At 39.7% G+C, this 18,501-nt stretch overlaps 2 protein-coding genes across 2 annotated transcripts; both read left to right on the forward strand.

Annotated features, from left to right (window-relative positions):
• Positions 1 to 3,690: 3,690 nt before the first annotated feature.
• On the forward strand, positions 3,691 to 8,316 carry LOC136964990 (zinc finger protein 665-like). Its single transcript, XM_067258966.1, has 5 exons — positions 3,691 to 3,694; positions 4,410 to 4,724; positions 5,256 to 5,847; positions 5,923 to 6,046; positions 6,542 to 8,316. The coding sequence occupies exons 1-5, from the start codon at positions 3,691 to 3,693 to the stop codon at positions 8,246 to 8,248; spliced, it is 2,742 nt and encodes a 913-aa protein (XP_067115067.1). The 3' UTR covers positions 8,249 to 8,316.
• A 2,601-nt stretch (positions 8,317 to 10,917) lies between these two features.
• Positions 10,918 to 16,467, forward strand: LOC136965063 (zinc finger protein 271-like). The gene is made up of 3 exons (XM_067259058.1): positions 10,918 to 11,095; positions 11,847 to 12,158; positions 14,423 to 16,467. The coding sequence occupies exons 1-3, from the start codon at positions 10,918 to 10,920 to the stop codon at positions 16,159 to 16,161; spliced, it is 2,229 nt and encodes a 742-aa protein (XP_067115159.1). The 3' UTR covers positions 16,162 to 16,467.
• The last annotated feature ends 2,034 nt before the right edge of the window (positions 16,468 to 18,501 follow it).

Genomic DNA, 18,501 nt, shown 5'->3' on the forward strand with positions numbered 1-18,501 from the left:
AAAATGCAGTGCAGCAGAGAGAAAATGAAGGAAAACAAAGATCACTATCCACTACAATATCTACAAAGATACACTAACCACCTATAACAAAGCCATCCGTCTAGCAAGGAGAGAATATTTCTCCAACATTATTACAGAAAATGCCAGAAATTACAGAGTTCTCTTCTCCACCATTGACCAGCTGCTAAACACTATCCCTGCCCCCCCCCCTCCATCCTCAGCAGTTAAATGTGAAGAGCTTGCTTTGTTCTTCAAGAACAAAGTAACTTTGATCAGAGCTAGTGTTATTAATAGTGGGGTTGAAACTGACATCAGTAGATTCTGCAACATAACCATGAGCACATTTACATGTATTACACTAAGTGAACTTTCCAAAATCAGCGAATCTAACTCCACAACCTCAGATATTGATCCTATACCCACAACATTCTTTAACCCTTGTGTTATCTTCGGGTCATTCTGACCCATCAGTCATTGTGACCCACCGTCGTATTGCGACAAATTTACCTCATACAAAAACAAAGTGAAGCATTTTCTTTTAACTGTCGGGCTGTCTCAGACCCCCCACATTGGAATGGTTAAAAGAAAATTGTTTTTATTTGTTTTTGTATTGGGTAAAATTGGGTAAACACAACGATGGTTCGTTATGAACCTTTGGGTCATGTGACTCGAAGGCAGCACGAGGGTTAAGCGAGTGTTTGATGGTGTCTCAGGTCCTGTGCTAGAGATTATAAACACATCCCTTAGAACTGGCATCTTCCCAGATGCCTTCAAAACAGCTGTTGTAAAGCCCCTATTAAAGAAACCCAAATTGGATAACAGTCTACTTGCAAATTACGGACCAATATCAAACCTTCCATTTATTAGTAAAGTACTGGAAAAGATAGTATTAGTCCAATTAAATTATTTTCTTGAAGAAAATAACATCCTGGAAGTCTCGCAGTCAGGTTTCAGGAAATATCACAGTACTGAAACTGCTCTCACCAAAATAATTAGCGACCTCAGACTAAACTCTGATGCAAATAAAGTCTCTATCCTTATCCTGTTAGATCTCAGTGCAGCATTTGATACCATTGATCACGACATCCTAATCAATAGACTGGAAAAGCTTATTGGGTTCACGGATAGTGTATTGAACTGGATGAAATCATATATCACAGGAAGGAAGTTTTATGTTAGTTTAGGAGACCATAGATCTAAGAAACATGAGAACGGCTACGGGGTTGCTCAAGGAAGCTGCTTAGGTCCATTACTTTTTTCTCTTTATGTGTTACCACTTGGCGATATAATCAGAGAACATAACATAGATTTCCATAGCTATGCGGATGACACACAACTATATATATCCACTGAACCAGTGCTTGAAGTGGAAAAAAAGGTGCCAGTACTCTCTTGCACTGGCAAATCATTATGATATTTGAGATTTCTACAGTGAAAAACCAAATTTGGAGATATTGCTTGTTATTTATTAACAACATAAATGCATAGCCGCGGGAACATATTTTATCAGGGGGGTGCTGGGGGGTGGCTTAATGTTGCGGGGCGGCAGGGACGGACTGGGAGTAAAAATAGGCCCTGGACTTTGACCCACTTCGAGCACGCTACTGAACCCAACGATGCAACGGCCATCAATTCCATTACCAAATGCCTGTTGGCAATAAACAAATGGATGAATGATAACTTTCTTAAATAAATGAAGACAAAACTGAAGTCCTACTATGTGGCCCCAAATCCAAAAGAGAGATGCTTAGTAAGAATCTAGGAGGCTTAACCCCCTGGCTTAAATCAGAGGTGACAAGTCTCGGTGTAATCCTGGACACAGATTTGAATTTCAACTCTCACATTAATAAAGTGACCAAAACAGCTTTCTTTCACCTAAGGAATATAGCAAACGATCATTCATAAACAAAATGATGCGAAGTTAATTCATGCTTTTATATCCAGCCGGCTGGACTACTGTAACGCACTTTTCACTGGTCTTCCCAAGAAAACCACTGAAAGACTACAGCTCATTAAAAATTCTGCAGCTAGATTATTAACCAAAACTAAAAGGAGAGAACACATTAGTCCTGTCCTAGCTACACTGGCTCCCTGTTACCTTTAGAATTGACTTTAAGGTCATTTTCCTCACATACAAAGCTCTACACGGACAAGGACCTAGCTACATTGCTTACTCCCTTATAAACTACACACCAGCGAGAACACTGCAATCATCAAATGCAGGCCTATTTATTTGAGGTCACCAGAAGCAGTCATAAGAAATAAATGCCCCAAAACTATGGAACCAATTACCCATAAATATTAGGGAAGCAAACACGCTAGACATTTTTAAAAGACAGCTTAAAACCTACCTTTTTACCAAAGCATTTAAGTAATTTTTATCTCAGAAGGGTTTTACTACTTTTATTAGTTATATTATTGTTTTTATAGATTTGCTATTTTAATTATTACTTTTATCACTTGTATTATTGTTTTTATTGATTTTATGTAAAGCACCTTGAGCAGCAATTCTGGTATGAAATGTGCTATATGAATAAAGTCTTCTCTTATCACTACGGAACTACAATCGTTTTTTCAGTGCACGTCACGGAGTAAAAAACTCCAAAACCCACTTTCGCAGCTCAACTCACGTGAGTCGGATCTGCTTCTTACAGAATTCTGCCATTTTGCTGTGTTTCGTCTGTCATTTCCCGAAGTTACACGAACTCTCTTCATTCGGGTACGTCATTTCCTGATAAAGAGCCGAAGTTGCACGAATATAGTGATAGTTCACTCTCTTCGTCATTTCCTGATTTTTTATCCGGTGGTGTTCCAAGAACCGGGACCACGGTATTCCTCCATTTCGGGGCGAGGAGAATCAGGAGCTAATAGCTAACGTTGTTGTGTAAATGATCAGTTTTCCACCGCCAAAATGGCGAAACTGTATGTGTTTAGAGAATTTATCAGTGAGATATTATCAAAAGCAACTTTAAAGATTTTCGGAGTGGTTGAAAAAACGCTTATTGAGTACAAAAAAGAAATCTCTCGTTCTGAGGAGGAGAGGAAGCGGCTACAACGGCTGTTGAACGTTGTTACTCAACCCAATATTGCAGGTTCGTTATCTATACTTGAATGTTATAACCTGCTTTGTCTAGAATCGTTCCCTCTGATATGAAGTAGCCTAACTAGAACAGTGATCGCTTTTGTGTACCTTTCCGTCCCAGTGTTGGTAGGGAGGACAAACGTTCTGCTCTCAACAGAGTTCCAAGCATCAACAACTGAAAAACTGAACTTTTTGCTCATTTAACATTTTGATAAAAAACACAATTGTGAGATTTAATATAAAATATGATGTACGCTGATATTATTAGTACATTCACTTTCGAAAACAGTAGTCAATTTTCGCTAGTTGACTGAGGCGGAGCCAGAGAAATTCCGGACTGTTGTGCAAATCAGCAATGTAACTTTATTTTAAAAATGCTGCAGCGTTTATTCGAAGAAATACAGTATATTATTATTAATGATTAATGATACTCATCTATGTGAAGACACTGATCATGTTAATGATTTCTCACAATAACTCAACAATGATTTAACCTGATTTCTGAAACGCTGCCCTCTCCTCCCCAGTTACTACTCACTACATTTTTACAAATATATTTTTGTTAAAAAGCATAGCAACAGAATAAAATACAATTTTAGACGCAGCTCATGGGTGAGTTGTGCTATTTTCAGAACGGGCGACTCATGTGGTCCTTTTGGGCGACCTGGTGCCTGCGGGCACCGTGTTGGTGACCCCTGGGCTAAAGGCTATGCTATCATCATGCTATCATTAGTGTGATAGTTGTCAGATGACTATTTGGTCAACATTTGGAAATAGGACTGCTAATAGTTGTCTGTTACTCTGATAACTTAAAAATAAAAGCCTATATATTTAAAAAATAAATAAAAGCCTATATTCTTTTTAAATAAAAATAAAAGCCTATATTTTTTTTTACAGATCTGGTAACTGAAAATAAAAATATATCTGACACCTAGGCTACATCTCTTACTTATATTTGCTTTGCCGATTGCAAAATGGGCTGGAAAAACAATATACCATGACCCTCCGCGATACTTTTACAAGCACTCTTACCGTTGCCATCATTTAATAAATGTATCTTCTGTTCCTCCAGCGCCCCGTGTGCAAGAGGTTTGCAAGTTTTCTTGTTGCTAGGTTACGATCCGTGACGCTTTCCGTCAGTCAGTTCGCAATTGTGGGTTTCAGCTCAACATTCAATTGTTGCTACTTTCTTATCTTAGTTACCTATGTTATTATGAGCATACAAGTATTTTCGGTTCACTATGACATTAGGGGGGGGACAAATGTAACTTTTGTGGGTCGCCAACGTTTAGGTAATTAGTGGGAAACACTGCTCTTCTGTTCTCAGAAGTGCAGCAGCTCTCTCTCCTGGAGCCCCCACAGATTAAAGAGGAACAAGAGCTGTGGTCCAGTCAGGAGGAAGAGCTGCCCCAAGGACTGAAGTCTGAAACTACAGACTCCATATTCACCAGGGACTCCAACTTGCATATCAGAGCATTTCTCAGTGAGAGATTAACAACGGCAGCTTCAGAGATTTTCGGGGCCATTGAAATAACATTTGCCGAGTACCAAGAAGAAATCTCTCGTTCTGAGGAGGAGAGGAAGCGGATACAACGGCTGTTTGACATTGTTGCTCAACCTGAGATCAAGCTACACCGAACAGGTTTGATATTCATACATTCATGGTATAATCTGCTGTGTGTAGAATCGTTATGTCATGTAGGAGGGGGGAAGCTAAATTGGAAAGGTGTGGTTGGTGCTGTTGCATCATGACATGATCTCATGATTTCATTATAATTTTAGTCTACATTCTTCCTTGTTGACAACGTTAGTCATCCTATGGAGTGATGGTGGAGGGATTGTCAGGAGCATGTTTCTCTTCAGAGGGTTTTAGATGTCAGTTCTCCATACTTCAGCACATTCCATAAAATAATACAACTAATAGAATGTGGTCTATCAACCAGACTGTCCTTTACAAAAGGCTTTATCTGTTTTATCGCCTCTCCTGTCACCTGTACAACATTAAAGGTCGAGCTCTCAACTAGTATAAAGTATTTGTGTCTATGTTGTGTAGCATGGTAGGTCTGGTTTTGTCTTAATTAATTGTTTTTCTACCAAACGTACAGGTTTTGTTGAGCGAGTTGAGTAACAAATGGAAGATTACAATAATTTACCTTTCTCTTCTGTCTCCCAGAAGTGCAGCAGCTCTCTCTCCTGGAGCCCCCACAGATTAAAGAGGAACAGGAGCTGTGGACCAGTCAGGAGGAAGAGCAGCTCCAAGGACTGCAGTCTGAAACTACAGACTCCATTTTCACTTCTCTCAGTGTGAAACATGACTCGGATCAAGAGGGCTCTGTTGAATGTTCACATCTTGACCAAACTGTCCAAGTGGACAACAGAGAAGGAGACTCTCTACACACCAACACAACTGAGGAGCAAATCAAAGTAGATCCTGAAGAACATAACTATGCAGCACCACAACCAGGCAGTGATTCTCAGTCCCTCTCTGTTGTAGCTCCAGACTGTCCTGCAGCTCAGAGTTTGGAGGAGGAGGAACATGGCGGAGTGATGCCTTTGCTAGAAACAGTCAAATCAAGCAGAAAGAACATGACTCTGCCCATGGAAGGTACGCCACAGGGAAGTCACGCAGGAGAGAAACCTTATCAGTGTCAAGAATGTAACAAAACATTTAATAGGAAATCTCGTTTAGTTGTTCACATGAGGACGCACACTGGAGAGAAACCTTATCAGTGTCTAGAATGTAACAATGCGTTTAGTCTTAAAGCGTCTTTGGTTATTCATATGAGGACTCACACAGGAGCGAAACCTTATCAGTGTCTAGAATGTAACAATTCTTTTAGGCATAAAGCTTCTTTGGTTATTCATATGAGGACACACACAGGAGAAAAACCTTATCAGTGTCCACATTGTAGCAAACTATTTGCTCAAAGGGGTAGTTTGGTTTCACACATGAGGACACACACGGTAGAAAAACATTTTCAGTGTCATGAATGTAACCAAAGATTTCGTTGGAAGTACAATTTGGTTGATCACATGAGGACACACACGGGAGAGCAACAGGAGATGTGTACCAGTCAGGAGGGAGATCAGCTCCAAGGACTGCAGTCTCAAACTACAGACCCCATATTAACTTCTCTCAGTGTGAAACTTGATTCGGATCAAGAGGGCTCAGTTGAATGTTCACATCTTGACCAAGCTGTCCAAGTGGACAACAGAGAAGGAGACTCTCTACCCACCAACACAACTGAGGAGCAAATCAAAGCAGAGCCTGATGAACAAGACTATGCAGCACCAGAACCAGGCAGTGACTCTCAGCCCCTCTCTGTTGTAGCTCCAGACTGTGCTGCAGCTCAGAGTTTTGAGGAGGAGGAACATGGAGGAATGATGCCTTTCCTAGAAACAGTAAAATCAAGCAGAAAAAGAAAGAACATGACTCTGCCCATGGAAGGTATGCCGCAGGGAAGTCACACTGGAGAGAAACCTTATCAGTGTCTGGAATGTAACAAAACTTTTCGTTGGAAATCTCATTTCCTTGCTCACATGAGGACGCACACTGGAGAGAAACCTTTTCAGTGTCTAGAATGCAAGAAGAGCTTTTCTATGAAAGGTACTTTGCTTATTCATATGACAATACACACAGGAGAGAAACCTTATCAATGTCCACATTGTGGCAAACATTTTGTTCAAAAGAGTAGTTTGGTTTTACACATGAAGAGACACACAGGAGAAAAACCTTATCAGTGTCCACATTGTAGCAAGCGATTTTTTCATAAGTGTAAACTGGTTTTACACATGAGGACACACACGGGAGAGAAACCTTTTCAGTGTGAAGAATGTAACAACACCTTCAGCCGCAAAGATACTTTGGTAGTGCACATGAGTACACACACAGTAGTGAAACCGTATCAATGTCAGGAATGTAGCAAACGCTTCATTTCCAGTTATAAGCTGGTTACACACTTGAGGAGTCACTATGTAGGAAAATCATATCAGTGTCAGGAATGTAACCAAAGATTTTGCTTAAAGTACAATTTGGTTGAACACATGAGGAAACACACGGGAGAGGAACAGAAGATGTGGACCAGTCAGGAGGAAGATCAGCTCCAAGGACTGCAGTCTCAAACTACAGACCCTATATTCACTTCTCCCAGTGTGAAACATGATTCGGATCAAGAGGGCTCAGTTGAATGTTCACATCTTGACCAAGCTGTCCAAGTGGACAACAGAGAAGGACACTCTCTACCCACCAACACAACTGAGGAGCAAATCAAAGTAGATCCTGAAGAACATAACTATGCAGCATCAGAACCAGGCAGTAACTCTCAGCCCCTCTCTGTTGTAGCTCCAGACTGTCCTGCAGCTCAGAGTGTGGAGGAACATGGAGTGATGCCTTTGCTAGAAACATTCAAATCAAGCAAAAAAAGAACGAAGAATAACATGACTCTGCCCAATGAAGGTACTCCACAGAGAAGTCACACTGGAGAGAAACCTCAGTGTCTAGAATGTAACAAAACTTTTCGTTGGAAATCTCATTTCCTTGCTCACATGAGGACGCACACTGGAGAGAAACCTTATCAGTGTTTAGAATGTAACAAAACATTTAGCAGGAAATCTCGTTTCCTTGCTCACATGAGGATGCACACTGGAGAGAAACCTTTTCAGTGTCCACATTGTAGCAAACTATTTACTCAAAAGGGTAATCTGGTTGCACACATGAAGACACACACGGGAGAGGAACAGGAGATATGGACCAGTCAGGAGGAAGATCAGCTCCAAGGACTGCAGTCTGAAACTACAGACCCCATATTAATTTATCTCAGTGTGAAACAGGAGATGTCCTCTGAATGTTCCCATCTTGACCAGACTGTTAAAGTGGAGGATAGAGAAGGAGACTCTCTACCCACCAACACAACTGAGGAGCAAATCAAAGCAGAGCCTGATGAACAACACTATGCAGCACCAGAACCAGATAGTGACTCTCAGCCCCTCTCTGTTGTAGCTGCAGACTGTCCTGCAGCTCAGAGTTTGGAGCAGGAGGAACATGGAGGAGTGATGCCTTTGCTAGAAACAGTCAAATCAAGCAGAAATAGAAAGAAGAAGAACATGACTCTGCCCATTGAAGGTACTCCACAGGGAAGTCACACAGGAGAGAAAACTTGTGTCTAGAATGTAACAAAACTTTTAGTTGGAAATCTCGTTTCGTTGTTCACATGAGGATGCACACTGGAGAAACCTTATCAGTGTCTAGAATGTAACAAAGCTTTTGGTCCTAAAGCTGCTTTGGTTGTTCATATGAGGACTCACACAGGAGAGAAACCCTTTCAATGTCAACAATGTAACAAACGATTTGCTCAGAAAGTTACTCTTGTTTATCACATGAGAACACACACAGGAGAGAAACCTCATCAGTGTCAACAATGTAACAAACAGTTTGCTGACGAAGGTTATCTTGCTCGTCACATGAAAAGACACCCAGGAGAGAAACCTATTCAGTGTCAACAATGTAACAAAACTTTTAGTAAGAAAGGCACTTTGGTTAGACATATGAGGACACACCTAAGAAAAAAATCTCATAAGTGTGAGTAATGTAACAAAAGATTTTGTCTAAGGAATCAATTGTATCGTCATGAGAGAACACATAACGTGCATATCGGACACAAACCATATCGGTGTCAATATTGTAGGCTTTGGGTCCAACAGTGCTCTGGTTGTACACATGAGGATGCACACAGACCTTTAGTCAAAAAGGTAATCTGACCACACATATGAGGAAACACAAAGGTGAGATGCATATCTATGTCAGAAGTGTAAGAACTTTCAGTTGAAGGTATTAGTTGGTTATTCATATGAGTACATACAGAACAGATGTCATTTAAGTGTCAAGAATGTAACAACATATTTAAAAAGAAATGTACTCGGGTTTAGTGCTTTACTCTGAAAGGTTATCTGGTTAATAAAATATAATTTCAACCTTTTGAAACTTGTTTTCACATACACAGTGAGAGGAGTGTGGAGATGAGAACAGACAAGCCTAAAACTGAGTAAAAGAGAGCAGAGTACAGTAGAGTATAGTCGGGTCTTCATCAAGTACTCATCAATGATGCAAAGTTTATTTTAGAATTGTTTCTGGAAAATAGTCAACCTTTCAGAACTTTTTTCATAGGCTACTTGAAGTGAAAGGAGAGCCGAGGTGAAGAACAGAGTACAGTAGAGTCCTCAATAAGTACTCAACAATGATGCAAACCATTTTTCGAAAATATTCTTTAAACCTTGCTAAACGTTTTTTTCTGAGAGAACTTTTTAACCTTCCAAAACTTTTTTTTCTAAACTAACCCTTTTCTAAAATATAGTTTTTTTCACATACACAGTGAATGGAAACGAGAGAAGAGTGTGGAGATGTGAAAAGCCTAAAACAGAGGAAAGCAGAGCAGATCAGAGGACGGTAGAGTAGGACTGGGCGGTATGGCCCAAAATGTTTATCACTATGTAATTCGTAAGCACTGACGGTAACGGTATACATCACGATATATTAGTTATTCTTAAAATCTCATGACAATGAAATCCGCACCGCAGCGGCTAATCTACCGCACTCGGACGTATTTGGAAGTAACCGGTGTGTCGCATGAGTTGAACTTTTGCAGTGCTTTGCTACGGAAAAGCGACTTAAGTGTTCAACAGTAGCCTACGTTTATGGGATCGCAAGAAAACTGTTCAATATTTGTAGTGAGATAGCTCTAAACAATTATTACATGGCTGAATACTCGATTCTGTTGGCCTACAATAAACATTTCACAATTCTAACCAACCTGGCATTGGATTTGTTAAACGCATTCTGGTAGATTGTTCATATTGGCGTAAATGCATGGCTTTCAGGTGGTGAAAAAGATTGTTTTGTTAATGTTCAAATTGTTTTTTTTTTTATGTACAAATTTGAAGTAGCCCACTAGGCTGTATAGCTTGACTTATATTTAATACCAAACAGAAAAACACTACTTAATACATTTATTAATATATCGTGATATCCATGATATGGAAAAATCCATATCGTGGCACAACGCCATACCGGTATTTGCGTTCATACCGGTATACCGCCCACCCCTACGGTAGAGTAAAGTAGAGTCCTCATGAAGTACTCCTCGACTATGTAAACTTTTTTTTCGAAACTATTGTTTCAACAGGTTTCAAGTTAGTTTTTTTTTACTTTTGGGGGAAAATATTTGATGATATTTGATTTTATATTTGAAATATGTTTTTAAAAGTTTTTTTCACAAAGAAACGACACAAAAAACGTTTATAGTTTTTTTGAAACTTTTTTCGTACCATATTTTGAATTTACATATTAGAATACACATTAAAAAGACATGTTGAATCGTTGAACGTGAAAAATGTTGTGTGATAAAATCCTGTTTGATGTAAAGTTGTTAAGTGTAGGCCTATTACAATGAAAGATTCATGTTGGCAAAACAAGATTTTATTGTGTGATCCATATACTTATTCTATATACTTATTTCAGGTAAATACAACAGACTTTTTCTTTCAGTGTACCAAGATCTTACCCACTCAAAATCAGCAGTTAAGTCTGGTAAACTATGCATTATCAAAACTTCCCATCACTACGGAACTACAGTCGTTTTTTCCGTGGATGTCACTGAGAAAAAGTACAAAATCTACTTTCACAGCTCAAGTCACGTGATTCTTCGTCACAGTCGGATCTGCCTCTTACGGAAGTCCGCCATTTTGTCTGCAGCTGTGTTTCGTCTGTCATTTCGGGGCGAGGAGAATCAGGATCTAATAGCTAACGTTGTTGTGTAAATTATCATTTTTCCACTGCCAAAATGTCGAAACTGTATGTGTTTAGAGAATTTATCAATGAGATATTATCAACGGCAGCTTTGGAGATTTTCGGAGTGGTTGAAAAAACGCTTATTGAGTACAAAGAAGAAATCTCTCGTTCCGAGGAGAGAAAGCGGCTACAACGGCTGTTGAACGTTGTTACACAAACCAATATTGCAGGTTCGTTATCTATACTTTAATGTTATAACCTGCTTTGTCTAGAATTGTTCCGTCTGATATGAAGTACCCTCACCAGAACATTAATCGCTTTTGTGTTGCTTCCTGTCCCACTGTTGGTGTAACGACACACCTGAAAACGGATGAATGCCTTGCTTACATGAGAAGATTTTAAACATTTTATAGTAAGAACGCGCGATTGTCAAGACTCAACATCACAAAAAACAGAAACATGCTTTACAAAAACGTGAATTTATTTGTCTTTACCACACGAACCCTACTAGTATACATTTGCCCCTGCTTTATGTTACTCTTAGCTAGCTCTAGCAATTTAACCTAGCTCTAACCTTTAGCTCTACATCCCAATTCAAATACATTTCTGAACGACTTTGTTCACTGTCAGTTCTGTTGTGGCACTTACTACACGATACATTTAACAAGCACTCTTACCGTTTCCATAATTCAATAAATGTATCCTCCGTTTCGCCTGTACCCCATGTGCGAAATACAAAGGTTTGCTTGTTGCTAGGCTACGGTTTGTGACGCTTTCCCTGTCCGTCAGTTGGCGATTGTGGGCTTCAGCTCAACATTCAATCGTTGCTACTTTCTTAGCTTAGTTACAGATCTTTTATGTTATTATGAAAAGTGTCCAAGTATTTTCGGTTCACTATGACACTATGGGGGGACAAATTAGACTTTTGTGGGTTGCCAACGTTTAGGTAGTTCATGGGAAACACTGCTCTTCTGTTCCCAGAAGTGCAGCAGCTCTCTCTCCTGGAGCCCCCACAGATTAAAGAGGAACAAGAGCTGTGGTCCAGTCAGGAGGAAGAGCACCTCCAAGGACTGAAGTCTGAAACTACAGACTCCATATTCACCAGGGACTCTTATCATATCAGAGCATTTCTCAGTGAGAGATTAACAACAACAGCTTCAGAGATTTTTGGTGCAGTTGAAATAACATTTGCTGAGTACCAAGAAGAAATCTCTCGCTCTGAGGAGGAGAGGAAGCGAATACAAAGGCTGTTGGACGTTGTTTCTCAACCTGAGATCAAGCTACATCGAACAGGTTTGATATTCATACATTCATGGTATACTCTGCTGGTGTGTAGAATTGTTATGTCATGTAGGAGGGGGCAGTGTTGGGAAGGATACTTTCAAAACGTATTTCGTTACAGAATACATGCCCACACATTTATTTTGTAACGTATTCTGTTACGTTACTCAATCTGAGTAACGTATTCTGAATACTTGGATTACTTGGATTACTTCCACATTGAACTGCATTTTATAAGTGCAGGAATGCGGCCATCAAATCCTGCTTACTAAACTGCGTTTTCCGATAACGATGAATCTTAGTTGTTACGAGGGTTCTCTACTAGCAAAATAACGAACCATCTTTATTTCTTATGTGCGTTTCCCAAACATGCTTTTAAGAACTACTTGAGAGTGGATGAGAGGCATGCTTTGGCCAACCAAAGTACGTGCGTTTGCATTGGCTTAACCAATAGCATTGCAGAAGGAAAGAACGAGAGGCAATGACATGGGAGCGATAGATGTAGTTGTGTTCGTACAGTGTAGAAACAACCAGGTAGAAGTTCTGGGAAATGCATGGAGTTGCCTTAATTTATTTAGAGAGTGAATAAACTTGTGAAACAAACAAGTATCATAATGTAATCCATTGATTTCAACAATGTAACTGTATTCTAAATACCAACTATTTAAATTGTAACGGAAAACAGTTACTCATAATTTGTATTCTGAGTACGTTATGCCGGTACATGTATTCTGTTACTCCCCAACACTGGAGGGGGGAAGCTAAATTGGAAAGGTGTGGTTGGTGCTGTTGCATCATGACATGGTCCACAGCGTTACATTTCATTATAATTTTAGTCGACAGTCTTCCTTGTTGACAACGTTAGTCATCCTATCGAGTGATGGTGGAGGGATTGTCAGGAGCATGTTTCTCTTCAGAGGGTTTTAGCTGTCAGTTCTCCATACATCAGAACATGGTGCACATTCCATGAAATAATACAACTAATAGAATGTGGTCTATCAACCAGACTGTCCTTTACAAAGCTGTTTTCTCGCCTTTCCTTTCTAGGGTTCCACTATGGAACCGGTTCCTACGCAACCGGTAGGAATCGGACCGGATTAGAACGCAAATTTTGGTTCCTCATTTCAGTTCCACTTTGTGTCGACTGAAATATTTTCCCCTGTCGCCCTAAACGAACGTAAAAATATCCCACTTTCTCTGTAGTCTACTGTTAGTTAGCTACCGTAAATGTAGGCTACTTTTAAAATGCCATATTTTCCCTCTGGGCTCACCAAAACAGAGCATATTAACCATTCACTGCACGTGATCGCTAGTAAACAAATTACACTTGCTCTGCTAGTCTATCGTTAGCTTTTAGTGCATTTAAAATGCCTAAAGCAAAGCGGTCCAAAGTGTGGCTGTATTTCACAGCCAAGGATTCCGACATTGCAAAATGCAACAAATATTTCAAAACGATTATGTACAAAGGTGGAAGCACGTTGAATTTATTTAAACATGTGGCGACACACGGATACTTCTTAAAGCAGAGGGATGCACCGTGTTCGACAGCTTGCGGACATCAGTCCCTGGTCCCGGGACAGCCTCCCCAATTTTTCTGCCCTTTCAAACTCATACCTGTGTGTACAGGCCTCTTCGACACTATCTGAGAGAGTTTTCTCCTGTGCAGGACATGCCATAAGTCAGGAGAGGTGTCGTATCTTGCCAGAGAAGGCAATATGGTCATTTTTCTGCAAAATAAATGCTAAAGTTTGAAGCTGGTTTAGTTTGCAAACCAACTCATCATTTATTCTGTTGTTACTTGTTAATAGTGTAACTGTTATTTATTGTTAAATTATTGTAGTTGTGTGTTAGGTGACTTAGGTTTACTTATTATATATTTAAGTAGGCTACTTTTAAACGTTAAAATATTGTTACATTTAAATAATTTTCCATAAATAAATAAAAAAACGATAAAAGAGCCTTTGATTACTTTACTTTTACGTTTTTCAAGAATCTGAATCGTTTAGGAATCGTAATCGTTTTAAAAGTACCGGTTCGGCAGTGGAATGGTAAAATCCAATACGATACCCAACCCTACTCCTGTCACCTGTACCACAAAGGTCGAGCTCTCAACTAGTATAACGTATTTGTGTCTATGTTGTGTAGCATGGTAAGTTCGGTTTTGTCTTAATTAATTGGTCATGTTTTTCTACCAAACATACATGTTTTGAGCGAGTTGAGTAACAAATGAATGAAGAAAGTTACAATTATTATTTTACTTTCTCTTCTGTCCCAAGAAGTGCAGCAGCTCTCTCTCCCGGAGCCCCCACAGATTAAAGAGGAACAGGAGCTGTGGACCAGTCAGGAGGAAGAGCAGCTCCAAGGACTAAAGTCTGAAACCACAGACTTCATATTCACTTCTCTGAGTGTGAAACATGACTCTGATCAAGAGGGCTCCTCTGAATGTTCACATCTTGACCAAGCTGTCCAAGTGGACAACAGAGAAGGAGGCTCTCTACCCACCAACACAACTGAGGAGCAAATCAAAGCAGAGCCTCATGTAGAAGACTATGCAGCATCAGAACCAGGCAGTGACTCTCAGCCCCTCTCTGTTGTAGCTCCAGACTGTCCTGCAGCTCAGAGTTTGGAGGAACATGGAGGAGTGCTGCCCTTGCGAGAGACGATCAATTCAACAATAACACAAGTACATTCAGCTGTGCCAGGTGGAAAGATGCCACAGGGAAGTCCCACAGGAGTGAAAGTACATCAGTGTAAAAAATGTAGTAAGAGATTCAGTTTTGTGTCAAATCTTCTTAATCATATGAGGACACACACAGGAGATAAACCTTATCAGTGTCAACATTGTAGCAAATGTTTTACTAAAAAGGGTGGTCTGGTTGAACACATGAGGACACACACAGGAGAGAAGCCATTTCAGTGTCAAGAATGTAACAATGCTTTTAGTCATAAAGCTACTTTGGTTGTTCATATGAGGACTCACACAGGAGAAAAACCTTATCAGTGTCCACATTGTAGCAAACGTTTTGCTAAAAAGGGTGGTCTGGTTGAACACATGAGGACACACACAGGAGAAAAACCTTATCAGTGTCCACATTGTAGCAAACGTTTTGCTCAAAAGGGTGGTCTGGTTGAACACATAAGGACACACACAGGAGAGAAACCATTTCAGTGTCAAGAATGTAACAACACTTTCCGCCGCAAAGATAGTTTGGTTGCGCATATGAGAACACATACAGGAGTGAGACCGTATCAATGTCAGGAATGTACCAAACGCTTCATTTCCAAGGATAACCTGGTTCAACACTTGAGGACACATACAGGACAGAAACCTTATCAGTGTCAAGAATGTACCAAAGTCTTTGCTCTAAAAAGTCAACTGGTTACACACATGAGGACTCACACAGGAGAGAAACCATTTCAGTGTCAAGAATGTAACAAAACATTTAGTTGTAAGTTGTATTTGGTTGTGCATATGAGGACACACACAGGAGATAAACCTTATCAGTGTCAACAGTGTAGCAAATGTTTTTCTAAAAAGGGTGGTCTGGTTGAACACATGAGGACACACACAGGAGAGAAACCATTTCAGTGTCAAGAATGTAACAATGCTTTTAGTCATAAAGCTACTTTGGTTGTTCATATGAGGACTCACACAGGAGAGAAACCTTATCAGTGTCCACATTGTAGCAAACGTTTTGCTAAAAAGGGTGGTCTGGTTGAACACATGAGGACACACACAGGAGAAAAACCTTATCAGTGTCCACATTGTAGCAAACGTTTTGCTCACAAGGGTGGTCTGGTTGAACACATAAGGACACACACAGGAGAGAAACCATTTCAGTGTCAAGAATGTAACAACACTTTCCGCCGAAAAGATAGTTTGGTTGCGCATATGAGAACACATATAGGAGTGAGACCGTATCAATGTCAGGAATGTACCAAACGCTTCATTTCCAAGGTTAATTTGGTTCAACACTTGAGGACACACACAGGAGAGAACCCATATCAGTGTTAGGAATGTCATAAAATATTTTTATTAAGGTTGCAATTGGGTAATCATATGAGGATTCACACAGGAGAGAACCTTAACGGTGTCAACAATTTATCAAACTCTGTAATCACAAGTGTAATCTCATTTCGAACAAGAAGATGACACGAGCAGAAACTCTGTCAGAAGTTATTCAGACTTTATAAAAGCTTCAAGATGTTTAGAGTTGGGGACACTTAACTCCTGGTTTCAAGTCATGTGGAAAAAGCATGGATTTGGGAAACAAGCTACAACTTTAGTTTAAGGTCTTTGCGCTAGTTTGGGTTGCAAATAAACTTGTGAACATGATTTCAAGACTCGAGTCAATATATTCACTCTACCTAATTCAGGAATTCCCTTGACAAGTTCAAGGGAAGATCAAACCGGCCATACTTACTTACAAGAAAAAAAATGTTTTACTTCCGCAGCTCAAGTCACGTCATTCCTCGTCGTATTTGGAGCTCCCTCTTGCGGATGTCAGCCATTTTGTCTGCAACTGTGTGTAGAGTTGGGGACATCTCCTCCTCAGTGCTTTCCCGGCTCAGTAACAAAGGTAACTTGTACCCAGAGATGGTGAAAGTACACACATCCTTCACTCGAGTAGAAGTACCAATACTCATGTACAAATAAGTTTTCAACCTTTCTAAATGTTTTTTTCACAGAGAGGAGGGGTGGGGAGATGAGAACAGAAAGGCTAAATCTGGGGTAAACGAGCAGAGTACAGTAGCGTATAGTCGGGTCCTCATCAAGTACTCATCAATGATGCAAACTTTATTTTCGAATTGTTTCTGGAAAATATCTAGTCAACCTTTCAAAAGTTTTTTTTTTCCAAAAGAAGTTCAAGGAAAGGAGAACAGAATTCTGGAACAGATTACAATAGAGTATAGTAAAGTCCTCATCAAGTACTTGGGAGTAAGGTGGCTGAGCGGTTAGGGAATCGGGCTAGTTAATCTGAAGGTTTCCAGTTCGATTCCCGGCCGTGCCAAATTATGTTGTGTCCTTGGGCAAGGCACTTCACCCTACTTGCCTCGGGGAATGTCCCTGTATTTACTGTAAGTTGCTCTGGATAAGAGTGTCTGACTAAATGTAAATACTCAACAATGATGTGATTTTGTTAATAGAAAATATTGTTTCAAACTTTCTAAACGTTTTTTTCTGAAATAATTTTTCAACCTTTTAAAACTTTTTTCAAAACCTTGTTCAAAAATATTTTTCAACCTTTTAAAACTTTTTCCACATACACAGTGAATATAAATGAGATAATAGTGTGGATGAGAACAGAGAAGCCTAAAACAGTAAGGCAGAGCAGATAAGAGGATGGTAGAGTCCTCATCAAGTACTTACATTTACATTTATGCATTTAGCAGATGCTTTTATCCAAAGCGACTTCCAAGAGAGAGCTTTACAAAAGAGCATAGGTCACTGATCATAACAACGAGACAGCCCCAAACATTGCGAGCAGCATGAAGCATACATTGTGAAAAAACAAATAAGTGCCAAAGGGAAGAACCATAAGAGCATGCAGTTAAACAAGTTACAATTAAACAACATGAAATTCAAAAGTGCAAGAGTGTACCTGTAGAAAAGTAGACAAAACAACAATCAACAGTAAAATATTTCACAGCGAGTACAAGAATTTAAAACCGTCACAACTAACCAACAAGAGCAACAAGTCTCTCAATACGAGTCATTGTGATCCTGGAGGAAACTAACATCAGGTCCAGCCAAGCATTCCTAAGTGCCGTTGTACTCCCGGAACAAGTGCATCTTGAGCCTTTTCTTGAAGGTGGGGAGACAGTCAGTGTCCCTGATGGAGGTGGGGAGTTGATTCCACGATTGGGGGGCCATACAGGAGAAGAGCTTGTGTTGGGACCGGTACTCATCCATTATGGAAACTTAGTTTTTCTAAACTTTTTTTATCTCGAAAATATTGTTTCAACCTTTCAAAACATTTTCAAAACTTTTGGAAAAATATTTTTTCTAAATTTTGAAACTTTTTGTATTTATTTTTTATTTCACACAAAAACGACACAAAAAAGTTTCTAGTTTTTTCCAAAACTTTTTTTGTACCAAATTATGAATTGATATAGTAGAATACAAATTGAAAAGAAATTAGGTTTGTTGAACGTGAAAACTTTTGTGTTATAAAATCCTGTTTGATGTAAAGTTCTTCTGGAAATGTCCCATTATGTCTTCATAAGGGGAAAGGTTACCTCCCCTTTCTCTGCTTTACCCGATCAGAGAATTTGGCCCGCCAATGACAAAATGAGCTACGCGATATTGTTTTTTCCTCGAGGGACATCATGCTTGCAAACAACCGAAGCATGG

This window comes from Osmerus mordax, chromosome 21, assembly GCF_038355195.1.
Source record: "Osmerus mordax isolate fOsmMor3 chromosome 21, fOsmMor3.pri, whole genome shotgun sequence".
Classification (NCBI taxonomy): Eukaryota; Metazoa; Chordata; class Actinopteri; order Osmeriformes; family Osmeridae; genus Osmerus; species Osmerus mordax.

What these genes read in the sequence shown, in the direction of transcription:
- LOC136965063 (XM_067259058.1), top strand. Translation starts at nt 10,918, where the DNA reads ATGTCGAAACTGTATGTGTTTAGAGAATTTATCAATGAGATATTATCA. An exon ending in TACACAAACCAATATTGCAG is followed by an intron (nt 11,096 to 11,846) that starts GTTCGTTATCTA and finishes TTCTGTTCCCAG; the next exon opens with AAGTGCAGCAGCTCTCTCTC. An exon ending in GATCAAGCTACATCGAACAG is followed by an intron (nt 12,159 to 14,422) that starts GTTTGATATTCA and finishes TTCTGTCCCAAG; the next exon opens with AAGTGCAGCAGCTCTCTCTC.
- LOC136964990 (XM_067258966.1), top strand. An exon ending in AATGCGTTTAGTCTTAAAGC is followed by an intron (nt 5,848 to 5,922) that starts GTCTTTGGTTAT and finishes CAATTCTTTTAG; the next exon opens with GCATAAAGCTTCTTTGGTTA. An exon ending in CACACATGAGGACACACACG is followed by an intron (nt 6,047 to 6,541) that starts GTAGAAAAACAT and finishes GGTATGCCGCAG; the next exon opens with GGAAGTCACACTGGAGAGAA.